General features: G+C 37.4%; 1 protein-coding gene across 3 annotated transcripts in view; it reads left to right on the top strand.

The window, feature by feature from the left end:
• The window catches only part of VWA8 (von Willebrand factor A domain containing 8), a 197,553-nt gene that overhangs the window by 95,639 nt on the left and 82,873 nt on the right, over positions 1–19,041 (top strand). For 2 of the 3 annotated variants that reach the window (XM_048047696.2, XM_066988216.1), the window contains exons 22-26: positions 3,335–3,410; positions 4,087–4,222; positions 5,556–5,675; positions 7,397–7,602; positions 17,720–17,871. In XM_048047696.2, the coding sequence (XP_047903653.2) occupies positions 3,335–3,410; positions 4,087–4,222; positions 5,556–5,675; positions 7,397–7,602; positions 17,720–17,871 (690 nt within the window). Of the gene's footprint in view, positions 1–3,334; positions 3,411–4,086; positions 4,223–5,555; positions 5,676–7,396; positions 7,603–17,719; positions 18,142–19,041 lie in introns of those variants that run through there. The other variant, XM_066988225.1, reaches the window with a different exon arrangement.

Here is a 19,041-nt window from a genome sequence, read left to right as displayed (position 1 = left end):
TGGACCTCTGAAAAATCTGCCTTTGGGCTATATAATGCACCAGTAACAAAAAGTAAATAAAAGGCAGTGATGTGAGCCAATAAACAACAACAACAACAAAAGTCAAAAGAAGTCTCAGAAGTGCTGCTGTGAATTGAATGGTACTGTCACGAGTTGCTGGGGTTTGGTACTAGATCTTTTCTTCCTGTTTTTTATAGAGAGTTAGTGAGGAGGGGTTGCAAGATAAAAATATGTTCTTAGGAAAGACATTAGTGAGTTTTTCATATTTTTCTTTTAAAATCAGGAGAAAATAAATCAGTTCAGTTGAGCAGCGTAACGATATGTCAGACAGTTTTTCTCACCCACTTCTGCATTCCCACAGTTGTGCTTCTGTGTGTCAGAACTATTTTCGTCTTGGGTGCCAAACGTGATGAAATTATAAGGTTTTGTATTCATGTCTTTGTTAGAGCCTAGTTAATACTAAGATGGTAATATTAATTAGTAAATGTGAAATAGAGTTTTCAGACGTTTCATGTGGGAGTGAAATTCTACAGTCTGATGTTTTGAGTGCCAGACGTATTTTACACTTAGGAAAATCTGCGTGACATATAGTTCAGAAATACTTCGGATGTGATATACGTTTATTATTGTCTTCAATGTCTTTACGTTTACTTTAAATCATTACAAAATGGAAATTTAAGAAAAAAAGTCCAAGGAGGCAAATTATTTTTAGCCATTTTTACCCTGTTTAGTTAGGTTTCTGAAGAACAGAAATAATGACATCCAATTGCATAGCTTATGATTCTGATAGGAATACTTACCTGTACTAACCCTAGCAAAATCATTCTTATATACATTGGCTGACTGTAATGTCCAAAGTACATACTGGAGTTTTGCATTCACTTATATCATCAAACTAATGGAATTAGTCTTGGGCTGGGTATTTAGCTTTTACAATACACTGTAAATTTCATGAAATGTTTTGTTAAAATATTAGTTCTGAATAAGAACAAAGCAGAAGAAAAGAGGTAGCCATGGATAAGTAACCACAGAAAAAAAGTTAGAAATTGGATTTTGGATTTCAGTTGTTCTTTCATCTTGATTCCTTCTACAATTTTTGCTGATTTATGTAGCTTTCATACTAGGCTTTAAGGAAACTGTAAACTTCCTAGTGTTTATTTCCCCCAAAGGTATGGTCAGTTCTGTCTTTCCTAAAGAATGAGATCATCCTAAGGATTTATGTTTGGTTTACACATTGTTAAAGTCTTCCACATCTGTAAATGTATAGTCTTGAACCTACAGAGTTGCTTCTGCATAGGCAGAAGTTACAACTGCTAACAGAGGTAGACTGATGGATGCAATCTGAGAATTTAGTCCCTAAGTAATCTGTGTTCAAGAAACAAAGATTGTTCTGTTGCTGTTTCTTTTATTAATGATTTCTCTACCCAATGTAGAAATGAGCAGACACAAAGGGTGCTAGTGGAAGCTTTGTTTTTATTTCCATAATAGGATTTCTAAGATAATAGATTAATACTACAGCTTATTTTAGCGGTTTTAAAAATACATGCAAAGCTCCATTTGCTGCATATGAGTACAATATGTATTTCAGTGTATTTTGTGGGAGTTTGTTGCTTTTGAGAGGCCACAGTTGATGGAGTTGAGGTATGTGCTTTTATTATTTAAAGTGGAGGTAGTCTTAACTTTCAGCTTTTTCTCTCCTGGATTAAAGTCCATATGAAGAGGCAAATATTAAAAAGTCTCTGTGTCCTGCTCTGTGTTTTATTGCTGTGCATAGGAGACATTGGGGTAAATCAGTCATGAGTTTAAAGCTAAACAAGTAAGTATCAGTTGTTCAGGACAGAAATCCTGCTGACAGCAGTTTCAAGTAAAGGAAATTTGCATGTTATGCTGTCAGTTTCAGACTGAAATTGGAAGCTGACCATGTAATAGTTTACTGCAAACACTATTGTGTTTGATTTCCTGTACCCAGTAGCTTATCAGAATATTGTTTTTTTTTGTTGTTGTTGTTTTGTTTTTTTTTAACAAGGTGTTACATAATTAAAGATAGGACTAAGGTAGATATTTGGAACAGCGAGTCAGCTTAGTTTAAGTAAACACTTGTTTTATTGCACATCTATGAAAGGTAAGAGAGTTTTGTTGCATCCGATCTCACACCTAATGCAAAGGGTATGAACCTTACCTATTGACCAGCATGTGCATTTCAAGCAGCACAGGTGAGGCTCTCCTACTGGCTTGTGTCACATGAGTAGTTCATCATTCAGGTGATACAGACTCATCCAGGTCTTGAAGTACAGGAGGAAAGGAATGCCGTAGCCTGTATGCCCTAAGATTGTATCACGTATCCTATCGCCCACGAAACTGTGGGGACCTTCTCTTACCTTCCACCATTCCTTACCTCAGAACCCCAAGGTAAATGGGGTTGGTTTTATGGGACTTGACACAGATTTTGATAAGTGTATCATAGAGACAGGAGGGGCTTTCTCTAGGTTGCAGATGTCAGGTGTACGGGCAAATCCAGTGTGGCGATATCTGCTACTGGATCATTCTGAATTGCAACAGTTATTCATTTATTTGTACTTTCAGTGGTGGTTGACATAGATGATAATAATGAAAAATAAGGAATATTCTCATTACAGATTTTAATTCAACTATTTGAAAATGGAAGGTAAAAACCATTTGAGCAACTCAAAGAAAAACAAAATTTCAAAAAGAAATACTAACCTATTATACTACAGCCTCTCTCCCATCTAAGATCTTACACTGTTTATGATACAAAGCGTAGCAAGTGCTAGTAAAAACTATTCCATCTGGTGTGGTTTAGATTGAACTAAAAATAGTTGATTTTTAGAATTCCACAGAAGTATTTTTAGTCTCATTCTTTTCTTGGTGGTTTGTCACGTGGAGAAGAGCAACTAAAACATTAATGGTTTGATTATGATACTGCAAATTCCTGTTTAGTTCAGGGTAGATTTCCCTGTTTGTCATGAAAATGAGAGTTGAACTATGTTTAACTGGTAGTAGTAGTAGCAGTAGTAATGTACCTCCGTGCAAAAGATACCGATTCACTTTTCAGTGTTTTCATTTCCAGAACTACTTGATAGACAGAACTGCTGTGAAAGCTGTGGCGGAGTTAGACAGGCTCACCTTTGACCGCTAAGCTGTCCCTGCGGTATTGTCAGATCAAGTTCTTCAAGAATTCTGAAAAATAACAATATTTATTTCTCTTTTAAAAAGCAAAGAGAGTTTTCAGTTTTTCATTTAGTCATTTTAAACTTTACTGTAACTCAAGTTTCTGTCTATTTCAATTAATACTCTCTGTTTTTCCACATTTCAGGGATACGACTGTACAAAGCCTTACCCTGCAGCCTTCTGTTAAAGATGGTCTTATTATATATGAAGATTCACCACTGGTTAGTAGTAACATTTGAATTGTATATTTGGAATTGTATAAACAAGTATTTAAATATGCTGGCTTTTCAAATAAGAAAATTCTTTGTGATTTGATTATTTGTATGGAATAACCAGTAAATGTGGTAACATTTTATTAACTTTTTCTTTGGTTATGTTTGCCATGTGACAAATGCCAAATAGGACAAGGGTCTCGGAGGTGGGGATCACAAAATGAATGTGGAAAGTAATTTAGTTAGTGTTAACCTGACACATTCTAACTGGTACAGTGGTATTTCCCTTCTTCTTTTGTAGCATGTAAAAATGCCTCACGCCAGCCTGCAAAGCTGGACTCCAGACAGCTCTTGCAGTTGTTCCTCAGTTCTTTCAACGTCTTGTTGCCAGCTTAGATGCAAACTGCTACGCACTTCTCGTTCAGCACTTCTACTCTGTCAGGCTCCTCAGCTGCCTCCCTAGTGCAGTTTTCCATCCATATCCCCAAGTAAAAGAAACACCTTCCTTTCTTGTCTCACCTGCTTCCTCTTCTCTCTCTGCTACAGTTCGGTCATATCTTAGCTGTTCTGCCTCCCCTTCTCTCACTGCCACTGAGATCTTTCAGCTACTGTCTGAGATACTGGTAATGCACTTTCTCACAGCTATTTTTGGAGGGTTGTGCTGATTTGATTCTTTATCTTCCAGGTAAAAGCAGTGAAGTTTGGACATATTTTGGTAATTGATGAGGCAGACAAGGCACCAACGAATGTTACCTGTATCTTAAAAACCTTAGTAGAAAGTGGAGAAATGGTTTTGTCAGATGGAAGGCGAATTGTTGCCAGTAAGTAGATAGAAAACAATTTCATCACTTACAGTAAAAGGTAACGTTGCTGTTTTTCAGCAATTACATTGCTAAGTAAAGCCTCAGAAGAGTCCAAATGGAAAAAGTACTTGATGATAAAAAGGTTAACAATTAATGAAATTACAGTGATTTTCTTTTTTCTCTAAAGAACAATTTAAAATAAGGTGTCTTTTTTTTCTTTTTTTTTTTTTTTCTAACTAAAACTGCTTTTGCAATAACCACAAAGGTTTTCTTAAATTAGCATTTTCATGAATGGAATTCTCAGGAATTAAAACAAAAAAAAAGTCCTGACAGTTATAAGCTGACCTCTCCACCTCTTATTCACCATAAGAAATACAGATCTGTTCGACAAAATTATGATCTAGATTATGCCCATCTGGATAGTAGGGGTATAACTTGATCAGATCTGGTAGTAAAATAAGAGTATACCTAAGGTTGAATGGTTAAAGGTTTCATCTAATAAAATACTGTATGTGCTTTTATTATTTAAAGATATCCTGCGAGTCAGGGATACTTCATAATTTGGTGGAGTTTAATTCACAAGAACTGCAGGAACTAAATTTCTTTTTACGATTTTTCAGAGAAAGGCCCTGTTTAAAATGTCATCTTGAACTTAGTAGACACTGTAGTTTTGGTAATAAGTATAGTTTAAATATGAGTGGAACAATCCATTCAGCACTCGCGTGGCACGACATCGTTTTTGCTTGTGATTATAAACTATAGGTGGCCCTATTTTTTAAATGACTGGCTAGTCGATTTCAGTTATTATTGTAGTTTTGCAGAGGAGATAAAAGGATTGCCAAAGCTCATGTACCAATGGAGACGTGTTGGCAGGGAAGAAGAGAAGGCAGTCTGACTCATTCTGGTGAAACAGTCCTCAGGCGCATGACATCATGTGCCTCTGGCTTCTCACAGATTTTTATAATATCCAGCAGGACTTTCAGTCCTGTGTTCCCAGATGGGATAATGTTATACATATATAAAAAACATATTTTATTCACCCTTTGCCTCAGCATTTTGGTCAAATTAAATATAAACAGCACAGGTGGTTCCCACCCCAAAACTAGTCAATAATAGCTGATGCTTTTTTTTCGTAAGTGAAATAATTTAGTTAAATTTTCACGAAACAAATTATGAAATTGTAGAATGAAACTCAGAACACTCATAGTTTAATGACTTGCTAAGAAGCTGTTGAGCATTTTTAGTAACTATTCTTGTAATTCTAAGAATAATTCTTCTAATTAACTTCTTCTAATTCACTGATAATCACAAAGCTTAAATGTACAACTAATACATTTTATCTATTTTCTAGATCGTGCTCATGTAGAGGGGAGAGAAAATGTAATAGTAATTCATCCTGATTTTAGAATGATCGTTCTAGCAAATAGACCTGGATTTCCTTTCTTGGGTAATGACTTCTTTGGCACATTAGGTAAGTGATTCATATTAAACGCTGATTGTTAATTAGAATTGCTTAATAGAATGGCTATCTTTATTTCATTAGATGTCATGGGGACAGAGGTTTCTTATGCATATTAATGTTTTGTTTCATATAAGATGCTTAGGGTGAGATTACGGAACTTGCCCAGAAGTGAACAGCTATACATGGTTATCTGTGTACAACTAAAATTGTTATATGGGATCAGGATAAACACAGAAAACAGACAAAGATACAAAAAAAAAATGTTAATGAGCATATATTGTATACAAATATAGCAACAATATGAGCTGTGAGCAGTTGATAGCTGACATCGGTGGTTAACGTGATTGCTCAGTGTTTTCTTTCCCATAACAAGAAAGCCTCTGGCCAAGTTCTGTCCTCTTCAGTACAAGACATGGGAGCCTGATGGATAGTAATTTTCTCTCCCTCTAAAGATGGAGGCTATTGTCTTTTATAGTGTTAATACTATTGCTGCCTGCTTCTTAATCTTCATTGGCTTCTCCATACTCATGGCTTTGTATGATAGGCCTTAATAAATATTTGACAAGATGCTGAAATCGCCAGAGTTTTACATAACCCTGTCCAAATTTCATGTCAAAGTTTTTAGTACCAGCAGCAGTCTTATTTTAAAAAATAAACAAATAAAAAAAAAACTCCAGGTAATGCCTGAAAATCCAGTGTATCAGCAAAGATTCCCCACAGCTTCATCTCACAGCAAAAGAAAGAATGTAAGAATTCATGTTTCCTAAGGGTAAACAATGAAGAATTCACTGTTCTGTAGTAAGGTATAGTCCAGTGTTAGTCTAAGTAGGCCTCTGGCAAAGCTTTGGCAGTGTGAATTGCCCTACGGACTCCACTGCCTAGAATTGTTGTCAAAATTATGTGCAGGCACCTTAATCTGTGTGTCTTTATCTGTTAGCTCTGGCTGTAGTGTTTATTCTGCAAGAAATAATAATGTACTCAAAAAAAAAAATTTAAATTAAAAAAGAAACAGGAGCAAGCCCAGTTCTATGTGATAGCTGTTTGTTTTTCAGATGCAGTTCCCAGTGAATGGGCATTCCGTGGCAGAAGTCCATTGGCTCTGAATTTCACCAAATTACATTGACCCAAGATGCTTTTATTAGAGCCTATTTCTTTTTCATTTCTCTCTCCATATATTGACCCTTTAAACCCTGTCAAGTTTTGTATGATTGTTAAATGACTCTTTACATATACCGTCAATTTTATAGATTATATGATTGGGACCAATATAATGCAAATGTTTGTGGAAGACAGCTTGCCATATTTCTTACAGTATTTCAAGGTAGGCAGAGAGGAAAAGATAAATCCAGTATTTCCTGTAGGCCTCACAATATTAAGGTATTCCTGAATGTAAAGATTTCCCTGCATGCAGTGGTGTTTTGAGGGTGTTCTCAAGTTGGTCCCATTCAACCTGTGTTATTCTTTCTTTAGACGTTTCTTTCCTTTTTTTTTTCTGTTTTGCTTTCAATTTGTGTTTCTTCTAAAAGTTAATTTTAGTGTTCTTTATAGCAAGTTCATCCTTCACATTTTTCAAAGTGTTATTTGTCTTATTTTATTCTGTTTTAACAAGCAGGTACTCAGCATCCTCTTGGTATGTTGCCTTTCCATTTAAGGTTCTTTATGAAATTTATCAGAGCTGTTTTGATTCTGTCCTTTATAAACTACCTAAAGGTATGCTTTTTTTCTTTTAGGGGACATTTTTAGTTGCCATGCTGTTGATAATCCCAAGCCACAGTCTGAACTTGCTATGCTCAGACAATATGGTCCTGATGTTCCAGAGCCAATTCTTCAGAAACTGGTAGCTGCTTTTGGAGAACTTAGGAGTTTAGCTGACCAAGGAATTATTAATTATCCCTATTCAACTAGAGAAGTTGTGAATATTGTAAAGCATTTACAGGTACAGTACATCAGATCTTACTGACTTTTAGAATTTTAATACTTGTAGGCTTTAGAAAAATATGCCATTATTGTTCATTAATTTCTATTTAATTTTTAAGAAAAGTTTTGCATTTTGAAGTAATAATCATATTCAGGTGTTTAGGGTAAATGTGCACAAGCAGATACTTTTTCTGTGTGATTATTTGTAGATATACAAAATATCTGTGTTTCTGTTTTTCAGCTATGTTTGATGTGAGGAAAATGTTCAAGTGAATACAGTATGCAACTTCATAATAGCCTACATTATAAAATTACCTATTCAGCATAGTATACTTCAAGAAAAATGCAGCTGTTGACTTGCTATGCTGCTATGGAATTTTTGGTTTTAATTATTTCCTAGGGCAAAACAATACCCTGTTGCACAACAGGAATATAACACAAACAGAACTTGTCTAAAGAAAATGTTGCATGGATAATGACTTAGCAAACAGATACATAGGAACCATGATTGCTTCCTACACACATTTTAAGTGCGAAATCATAACTTCTTATTTAACAATGATTTTTTTTAAGTCTGTGGTAGATTCTGACTTGTATCTTTATAAACTGAAGGATAGTTTTTATCTGAAGTATCTGAAATATAAAATATCGTAATGATCTTTTAAATAGTAAAGCTTTTATTTTCTGTTCATAAACATAAAAGTAGATACATCATCAATTTATGGAATATTTCCTGAATTACTGAATACTAGATTTAAAAAAGCTTAGTGGAAATATTAATGCATGTAGTACAATTAGTAAATAATTTCTCCTAAATTCTTTGACTTAATGTTCCTGTGTTTAACACTGGTAAAATAGGGTTAAATGACGATTTTGTGGTTTTGTTAACAACGTATGGAGAAGACTGAGGTATTTGACAACTTTTTTTTCCTCAGTCTTTACTGGCAACTGCTCTAGCCACAATACCAAACTCTCAAAATCCAAAGGCAGGAACTGGCAGAATGAAGAACCCACTGTAGGAGAAGATCAGGTTTGAGACCATCTAAGGAGCCCGAAGGTGGACAAGTCCATGGGATCTAATGAGATGCATCCAAGGGTCCTGAGGGAACTGGCAGATGAAGCTGCTAAGCCACTATTCATCCTATTTGAAAACTTGTGGCAGTCCATTTTCTGGTAACTGGAAAAGGGGAAGCATAATCCCTATTATTAAAAAGGCAAAAAAGGAAGACCCTGGGGAACTACGGGTCAGTCAGTCTCAACTCTGTGCCTAGAAAGATCATGGAGCAGGTCCTCTTGGAAACTGTGCTAAGGGACATGGAAAACAGAGATGATTGGTGAAAGCAAACATGGCTTCACCAAGGGTAAATTGTGCCTGACAAATCCGGTGGCCTTCTACGGTGGGGTTGCAGCTTTGGTGGATGAGCAGCTGATGTCGTCTACTTGGACTTGTGCAAAGCATTTGATACTGTCTCACACAGCATTCTTGTCTCTAAAATGAACAGGGGTAGATTTGATGGATGGACCGCTTGTTGGATGAGGGATTAGGTGGATGGTTGCACTCAAAGAGTTGCAGTCAACAGCTCATAGTGTCAAAGTGGAGATCAGTGACAAGTCTTCAAGGAAGAAAATCATTACTCATAAGGTGGTGAGGCACTGGAACAGGTTGTCCAGAGAAATTATGGATGCCACATCCCTGGAGTTTTTCAAGGCCACGTTGGTTGGGGCTTTGAACAACCTAATCTAGTCGAAAATGCCCCTGTCCATGGCGGGGGGTTGGAACTAGATGATCCTTAAGGTCCCTTTGAACTTAAACCCTTCTGTGATTCTATGCTATTCGTACACATTCACCCATATATACAGACATTTGGATCCTGGAGCTTAGAAGTGGTACTTTAAAAAATGTTAAATCCATTTAGATTTCTGGGGAGAAGAGATTTTTATCTTCTGTCATGTCTAGAGTTCAATGAGGTCTTGAGACAAAGTAAACTGATGCTGCTATGGTATTAGTAATAAAAAGTAAAAATACTGATATCTTTATAAATTTGTACAAAGGATTAACAAAATTCAAACCTAAAAGTTGAATAATCCATCCAAATAAGTGCATAAGCAAAATACTTTATTAGGATCCTATAACAATTTATAGGTATTTGCTTTCTAAACTGATAGGAATAGGAACATGTACCATGTTAATGATATTGCTTATGTCTTTAAACACACAATTACATTTGAAATGAAAGTGGAAGACTTAGTCCTGAGAAACAGTTACCGTGCTGCTGAAAAGCTGACGTTTTAGGGTTTTTTTAAATGAGCTCCCCTCTGTCAGATGCTTTGGCAGTTCCTACCTTCCTTCTTTCATCTTCTTTCTCCAGATAATCTGAAGTTGTAGTGTCTTCTGTTACCAACTGATGCTGAAACATACAGACTTATCATAGAATCATAGAATATCCTGAGTTGGAAGGGACCCTTAAGGATCATCAAGTCCAACTCTTGATACCGCACAGGTCTACCCAAAAGTTCAGACCATGTGACTAAGTGCACAGTCCAATCTCTTCTTAAATTCAGACAGGCTCGGTGCAGTGACCACTTCCCTGGGGAGCCTGTTCCAGTGTGCAACCACCCTCTCTGTGAAGAACCCCCTCCTGATGTCGAGCCTAAATTTCCCCTGCCTCAGCTTAACCCCGTTCCCGCGGGTCCTGTCACTGCTGTTAATGGAGAAAAGGTCTCCTGCCTCTCGACACCCCCTTACGAGGAAGTTGTAGACTGTGATGAGGTCTCCCCTCAGCCTCCTCTTCTCCAGGCTGAACAGGCCCAGTGACCTCAGCCGTTCCTCATACGTCTTCCCCTCCAGGCCTTTCACCATCTTCGTAGCCCTCCTCTGGACACTCTCCAACAGTTTCATGTCCTTTTTATACTGTGGTGCCCAGAACTGCACACAGTACTCGAGGTGAGGCCGCACCAGCGCAGAGTAGAGCGGGACAATCACCTCCCTTGACCTACTAGCGATGCCGTGCTTGATGCACCCCAGGACACGGTTGGCCCTCCTGGCCGCCAGGGCACACTGCTGGCTCATATTCAGCTTGCTGTCAACCACGACCCCCAGATCCCTCTCTTCTAGGCTGCTCTCTAGCGTCTCATCGCCCAGTCTGTACGTGCAGCCAGGGTTTCCCCGTCCCAGGTGCAGGACCCGGCACTTGCTCTTATTGAACTTCATGCGGTTGGTGATCGCCCAGCTCTCTAACCTATCCAGATCCCTCTGCAAGGCCTTTCCACCCTCATTCGAGTCCACAACTCCTCCAAGTTTGGTGTCATCAGCAAACTTGCTCAAAATACCTTCTATTCCTACATCCAGATCGTTTATAAAAATATTGAAAAGTACCGGCCCTAAAATGGAGCCTTGAGGGACACCACTGGTGACCGCCCGCCAGCCTGACGCAGCCCCATTTACCATAACCCTTTGGGCCCTGCCCGTTAGCCAATTGCTCACCCATCGTATGATGTTTTTATTTAGCTGTATGGTGGACATTTTGTCCAGTAGGATCCTATGGGAAACCGTGTCAAAAGCCTTGCTGAAGTCCAAAAAAATCACATCAGCTGGTTTCCCTTGGTCCATCATACGGGTGATCTTATCATAAAAGGAAATCAGGTTAGTTAGGCAGGACCTGCCCTTCACAAACCCATGCTGGCTGGGACCAATGACTGCTTTGTCCCCCAGGTGAGCCTCAATAAGTTCGAGAACCATCTTCTCCATGATTTTACCAGGCACTGACGTGAGACTGACAGGCCTGTAATTGCTAGGGTCTTCTTTCTGACCCTTCTTGTAAATCGGCACAACATTTGCCAGCTTCCAGTCTACCGGGACCTCTCCAAATTCCCAGGATCGTTGAAAAATAATTGAGAGAGGTTCCGCGATGATGTCCGCCAGCTCTTTCAGCACCCGGGGATGAATCCCATCCGGACCCATGGACTTGTAGGGATCCAGGTGGAGTAGCAAATCCCGCACACGTTCAGGGTCGGTTGGGAGTTTGTCATCCCCACCGTCCCGGTCCTCCAGCTCAGGGCACCCTGGGTCCCGAAGCCCATCATCGGCATTGAAGACAGAGGCGAAGAAGGCGTTAAGCGTCTCTGCTTTGCCTATGTCATTGTCTGTGAGGAGACCTTCCCTATCAAGGAGCGGCCCTATGTATTCTTTAGTTCTCCTTTTTCCATTCACATATCTGAAAAAGCCCTTTTTATTTTCTCTCACAGACACAGCCAGCTTCAACTCAAGGTGTGCTTTGGCCACACGAATTTTCTGCCTACAAACACGAACGGCATCCCTGTATTCTTTCCATGACACCTGGCCCTCCTTCCAGTAGCGAAACACTCTCTGTTTCCGCCTAATCTCCATTAGAATGTTCCTGTTCAGACTTAATTCTTTTTTTCTTAGAGCGTGAACAGCAGACAGTTGAAGACTGGAAGAGCTGCACTGCTGATTGTCTTAAGGGCAATTACTCTCTGCTTCCATCTCCTTCGCTTACATAGATTAGTGTGGTCACTTCAAAGTGGGCATTGGGCACAGATCACTGGGGAAGTTTCCTGTCTGCTGTTTTTTATCTCTTTCAAGGTCAAGTTTAAATATCCAAATAAATCCCCAACATGCAGCTTTGATTTCTTCTGTAGCATTTATTTTCAAGAGCCCAGTCTCTTTGAAAGGATGCAACATTTTGTTTACTGTAAGTTGTTTTTCAGTCTGAATAATAAAAAGGCTGGGAGTAGCCAGATGTAAACAATGAATATAAACATAATGGTTATTCCAAAGTAAGAAGCTTTTAGGTCTTCAGGTAGAGAAGAGGGAGGAAGGAGGGAAATGAGTCAATGAAATCGCTGGTCCTTAGGAAGGAAGGAGGGAAGTTAGTCATGATGTTAAATAGTTTTCCTTACAGCAGTTCCACAGCCCCACTCTTTTTTTTACTATTGTGTTGATTTCTTTCACATAGTGTTAGTGTTTTCTGCATCTGCAAAAAAGAGTTGGATGTTTCAGAGAAAAAATTGCTGTTGATTATTGTTGTCTGAGAGAGCATCATAGCATTAGGGCTAGTCAATTAAGAGAATATTCTGATTAACACCAACATGTAATTATTATGCTTCTCTCTCCATTCTGATTAATTGTGGTCTTCAACATACAGGATTGTGTCTACAGTGTAGTTACAAGGGCATCTTCCCATAATGATTACGCAAATAGGGAACCCATAGCAAATTAGTTGTAGCTTAGACATTGCATTCAGAGTTAAGTTGCCTCTTTATTAACTTTTTCTTAAGAATAGGGGTGGGGCTTCTTAGATACCAAACTAATTTGAAGACCTGTAACTGTAGGCATAGAGAAGATGGTCTGCTGCAGCTGCCTGACTCGCTGTTGCATCTATTTCTTCCTGTTGATTGTGTAGATAATTTGGTTCTTGAAGCTCTAGATAGCAACCAGCCTTAATATAATTTTTTTGCCTCACTCACCTGTAATTGTCCGCTTCTGTCAAATGTCAGAACTTCTTATGTTAGTAGCGTCTTATGGGCAAACCCAGAAGCTCTATGTTTACTCCATATGCTGCCCATAATCACTGGTGTTGTATGCTATGGCTGCTTCTGGGCAATCTAAGCTACAGGCTTTCACTAAATCTGTTTTATGTTGTTTTACAGAGTCTAGTGTCACCCAGTGTCCCTGGTAGATGTTGATCAGGCAACATCCCAATCCATCCATTTAGTCCAAATAAAACGGAAATGGGTTTTTTACCAAGATTTTTCTCAATTTGATTTTTTTTTTGAGGCTTCTTCTGATCTGCCTTCTTTCTTGTTTATATCTGAGATTGCTTTCTATTAGGAGGCACTAGAATAACAGTTTTGGAGCAGCAAATGTCCAAGGTACGTTCTGGCCCTGAAGCCTACTAATCATATGGCTTTTAGGCCTCTCCAGTAAGCTTTTGTACTAAGATAGTAGGTGCTTACTATCTTTTTCTTTTATTCATCTAATCTCAAATGGAAACTAGGCTTATCAAACCAGTTTTTATCCTTTTATTTCCTTGCTGCCCTACACACACACCAATAACCTTTTATCCTTTGGGCCAACCACAGAGAATCTCAGTTACCAGTTTTCAAAGATAATGAGGTTTCTGCTGATTTAATCAGAATCAGTAGCTATATGACAGTGAGGAACAGACTGAAATTAGTGTCCCTTCCCTGTGAATGAAAAGGCAGGGAACAGTTGCTTGGCAGTAGCTGATGCCCACTGAACACATGAGCACTGGTTAATCAATTAGCATGGATGTTGCTCAGGATGAGCCATAGATGTGTTGCTTCTTGTCCCGCTGACAGGACAAATGAGGAAACACAGGGAGAGCTGGCAGCATTCAGAGAAAAGGTATCAGGGGTGCAGGAAGAAGCCAAGGGCATGGAGGAATTAGCAGGAAGGTGGAGATCTGTTGGTGACGTGGGAGCAGGATGGGCCTTTAGGGTGTTGCTGGCAGTACAGGTATCTGAAGTCACTAGAATACATGCAGAGGTGAATGGTAGTGGAAACACAAGGTAGACATCTAAAAGATAATAATGTGAACTCATTATAGTCTACGTACCAGGCAGATTGGTTCTATGAAAACAAAGCAACATTAAGGTTGGAAAAGACCTCCAAGATCCAACCATCACCCTACCACCAATGTCACCCACTAAACCGTGTCCCTAAGCACCACGTCCAAGCTTTCCTTGAACACCCCCAGGGGCAGTGACTCCACCACCTCCCTGGGCAACCCGTTCCAATCCCTAACCACTCTTTCAAAGCATAATGGTAGAAGTACTGTAGACCTTAACATGTATAGAAAAATGTAAGATTTCCTGTTTGTAGCAGCAAACTACTTTTGTCTTGACACCTTTTAAGCAGACTATAGCAATGCAGGCAGTCATGGCAAGCTTGATCTGTAAAAATAGGATTTTTCAGCTAGTCAAATTCTGTCGTAATTTTGTATCAAAAGCATAAAATTAAAAATAAAATTTTAAAAGTTAGACATAAAAACTATTTTATTATTTTGAGAAATAGCCAAGAATCTAAACTGTGAAAATACTGTAAGGTACACACAGAGGTTTTACTTGTAAGGGAGAGAATCAATGAATGAGAACCAGACAGACTGATGAGATGTCAATATTTTCTCCAGTAATCTGGTTTTAAAAATCAATAGAAACCAAATGTTTTCTTTAAATGTCCAACTCAAATGTTCAAACTTTTTTTTTTTTCTAAGTCAACCGTCATTGCCATTCTTCAGTAATCAGTTATCCAGGCAGTTATTAAAAAGTGGTTGAGTTTGTTCTGATTGAAACAGGAGAGTTGCAATTTTTTAATAACTGGAGTGGAGGGCCTTTTGACAAGTGCTTGTGTTCAGAACAGGTTTCTTTGGCAGCAGCAATCAGTCGTACCTGAGGAAATAAATTTTATATGATGTCCTACTGTTACAATAGGTACAGAAGTGTTGGTGCAATTCATTGAAGAGAAGGCTATTGATGTCAGAAGTTACACAGTGATTCAGAGAAACACAGAAACAGTTGGAGAATACTAGTGAAAACCACGTAGTATTTGAGGCACTTCCCCAAGGTTTCTGCAGTATCTAGTGCAGGGCAGGTAAAAGAGGAGGTTGTGAGTAAACAAGATAGCTTGGTGCAAGATTCGTGGTTGTACTTTGCAGTGAGAAAGGAAGAGCACAGAAACTGTGATATTCATCATAATAAATGTCCTAAAATAATTCCGTAAGGAAAGGTTTTGGTTATACAGAATATGCATAGTTGCGGACGTTTTCTTCTTACCAAAAAGAAGATACTTGAAAACAGATGAGATGGAGCTCTGTACACTGAGTATTAAGTAGCTTTACATGTTTTTAAATTTAACTCTCTGATGTACATTTTTATAAGCTGATAGGCTTTTTTGTGCAATGATGTTTACCTTGACTTGAAAATTAAGCTTACATTACAGAATGTAGTACTTTCCCTATTAAACAATGTAAAAACCTCTTTGCATTTAAGTTACATCTGAAATAGTCTTAGGTAGAACATCTTTGGGGAGACAAATTTGGCTTCCTTGCGTGTTTTTTGCTTTTTGATAGTTTTTTAGAACCTGGAATGAGCATTTTAAACAGGATGCCACGGGCTATTGCACAACTTTGTATTATCATACACTAACTGTATTTTGGTAAGCTGTAATTATGCAGACCTTCAAATAGATTCCTTGTGGATAGGTTTAAAAGCAAGATATAGTTCACTGTACTTTTGTACCAGCACTGGTACTGAAATATTCTGTGGCATGTACAACACAGATTGAAAAAGGTTTTGTACAAGCCTATTTCTAGCAGCGGTATTCAGTTCTACCACAATAACTAGCTAATTTTAGTGTTTTGGGGTTGGTTGGTTGGTTTTTGTCACTGATACTTTATTTCAGAGTTTAGATATTTATTAATTTGGGAAAATATTAAGCTCCTGACTAACGCTTATGTTTGATTAAGAGTAACAGGCCAAAAATTCATGAAAAAGTTCTGTTTTGTTTTTATTTGTTTTAGGACTCTGATACGTTTCTCTGACACGTTAAATCATTTTTTCAAGGCTCCTTTTTGTACCAGCCATTGCTCACTGATTGAAAAAAAAAAAAAAAGGCAACAACAACAACAAAAAAAAAACAGTTAAGACTTCAGCTCCCTAAAATACTTCTTCACACATTTCTATTCCACACAGTAACTGTGGTATAGTGAGATCCAAGTCCTTATCTTAAACATCTAGTATCTGAATTAAAGGCATATGAAAAAAAAGAAGGTGAAAAGAAAGACTACTGCCCCCCACCCTATATCAAAAAATAAAGCAGCTAGGTGTTAAAGCTTTAGGATCTATAGTAATTTGAGTGCTTGGGTATTTTTTTTTTGTTTGTTTTTTTAAATCTTTTTTATTTGATTGATTTAATTTAAATTTTACAAGAGTAAGGTGATGGTTCTCAGATCTTTTTTTAAAGAACATGGAAATGGTAAATGAAACCTAAATTGTGGACAATACATATTCTGTTTAAATTACCTAAATGTGGCCTTAAAAATAAGCTTATTTAAGCCTGAAATTATGGCAGCATGCTTTAAGGTTTACATTTACTGGAATCTGCCTTAATTTAAAAGGTGTCTGTGTGTGCTTTAGGAGTTTTAGGGCAAATCAAAAGGCAATGGGAGCTACTAAGCACTTGGTAACAGTTCGAAGAAGTGCTAGGCCAGCTTTTGAGACCTATAGTGCCTTTTGAAAGTCCAAAAACTCCTTTCTTCTTTTCAGCTTTCCTACTACATGAGTTCAGTTGACTTTCTTACCGGCTTCCAGGTCTTGGTAGGAAGTGAGAGTCAGGAAGATGTGTTTTCTTCTTGCAGAACAGCAATAATGAAAAGGTCTACAGCACAATTCTGAAATCTGGAAGAGCAAACTGGCCTTCAATCATAAGTCCAGTTTAACAGCAACAGTTAGCACTTTCTTTGTTGGAAACACTAATTAATGTTTGATACGCCTTTTTTCTTTATGTATATGGCACATGACAGGTAGTATTTTTCATCCAGTTTAAAAAAAACAACAAACATGCCTCTTAAGTGGATTTCTGTTTCCATTAAAGCCCATCATGACCTAAACTTGTATTTAGTAAGCAAGCAATATATCTTCTGTTTTTCTATATTCAACATTAAGAATCAGAATTCTTAACGGAGTTGTATAGTTGAGTGCATGAATATATGTATTTGTGTCAGATCTTCCCACTTAGTGGAAAGTAGTTCCAAATTTTAAAAATACATTGTATATTTTATTATATAGTTCAGTGGTAACGCCACCTTGTTACATGTATAACAGAATTGATTCTACAAAACATGAATGAATGTAATTATTTAACTAATTGTCTCCTATTTGTTTGTTTTATTCAGTTTTAGTGTTAATGACTTCATTCTGACTTGAAGTAATGTACCTTCTTTATTCCAGATTTTTTTTTTTAATTTACTTGAGCATTTGTCTAAGTTGAGCAAAGTTTCTGTTAGAACTATTAACTTTAAAAGTAATCATTTGTTTCCTGTAACTTAACAGAGATATTCAGTAAAATAAATTTGAGGACTTTTATTTCTTAACAGAAATTCCCAAATGAAGGACTGGCGAATGTTGTTCGAAATGTATTTGACTTCGACTCCTACAACAATGAAATGCGTGAAATTTTAATCAGCACTTTGCACAAATATGGGATACCTATTGGAGCAAAACCGACCAATGTACAGCTGGCCAAGGAGTAAGAGTAAAATAAGATCTATTTTAAGAAGACATGTCTCTCATGATCACTTTTTATAGTGCGTTATCTTGCTGCTAACTGATTTTAAAACAACCTGAAATACTTGAAGTCAATACTCCTCTGGTTCAACTTATATTCCTACAACAATTTAAATTACTTTATGATAGAGTATTTGCTTATTACTAATATTTAATCTTTACTTAATGTCCATGCACATATTGATAGTTTGTATGATAAACAGATATATATTAATAAAGGGAAATACTTGTTTCTTCCTCTGTGTTTTTAATTGAATTGCAACACGTTTCTGTCCTGTTACTTACCATCTAAATCGATATAAAAAAAAAATATAGTCGTCAGCATTAGTGGGATTTTGTCTTTGATACTCACAAAAGGCTCTACAAAAATACTTCTGTAGAATAGACCAGTGTATGTAATTAAGCATATAAACTAAGAATCATTTTAGTATGTGTCTGTGTATCACTATTATTCTTTAATTGCATTGATAATTGACATGTTACACCATATACTTTTCAGAGGTTAGAATCAAAATAGCTATTTTTAAGAATAAATTGTGAAATGAAAACAGATTTAACTCATTCTTCTTGTAGTTCATAGACAGGTTTAAGTGGGTCATATTGAAAAGCAGTTAGAGAACTTACTGTGGCTTGAACTCTAATGTGATTTGTTTATGGAGAAACAAATATTTCCCTTTCATGAAGAAAGCTTTATGGATTTAAGGTAAATTGAGTTTTCCATGGGACATACTACTTTTATATTTGCTAAGGAGGCACTGATTCTTAGGACATGATGTCTTGATATTAGTTGTCTGTGTAGGTTTCTTCTACTGGTGCACCGCTGTTATCCTATCTAACATCCTACATATAACTATTAAATTAAACTGGCAGTGTAATGACTGTGGTGTACCTTTTCGTTCTGGTGACAGAAGAATTACATGCCTTGAGATCTGATGGTTGAACAACTACAGTGTCTGTCAAACTGACAGTACACACTTGAAACTCTTTCCATAGTTCCTTTGCTAAAAGTCACTTGGTAATTTCTGTTTCAAAGAATTATGTTTGGCATAGTTTTTGAGAAATTTGCACTTTATATAATTTTTATATAATTTTTTGAAGTACTAGGTGTGGGTTTACATGGGCGGTACAGCGA

Source organism: Anser cygnoides, chromosome 1 (assembly GCF_040182565.1).
Source record: "Anser cygnoides isolate HZ-2024a breed goose chromosome 1, Taihu_goose_T2T_genome, whole genome shotgun sequence".
NCBI lineage: Eukaryota > Metazoa > Chordata > Aves > Anseriformes > Anatidae > Anser > Anser cygnoides.
The sequence above is the reverse complement of the archived record's forward strand: the minus strand, read 5'-3'. Positions and strand labels throughout refer to the sequence as shown.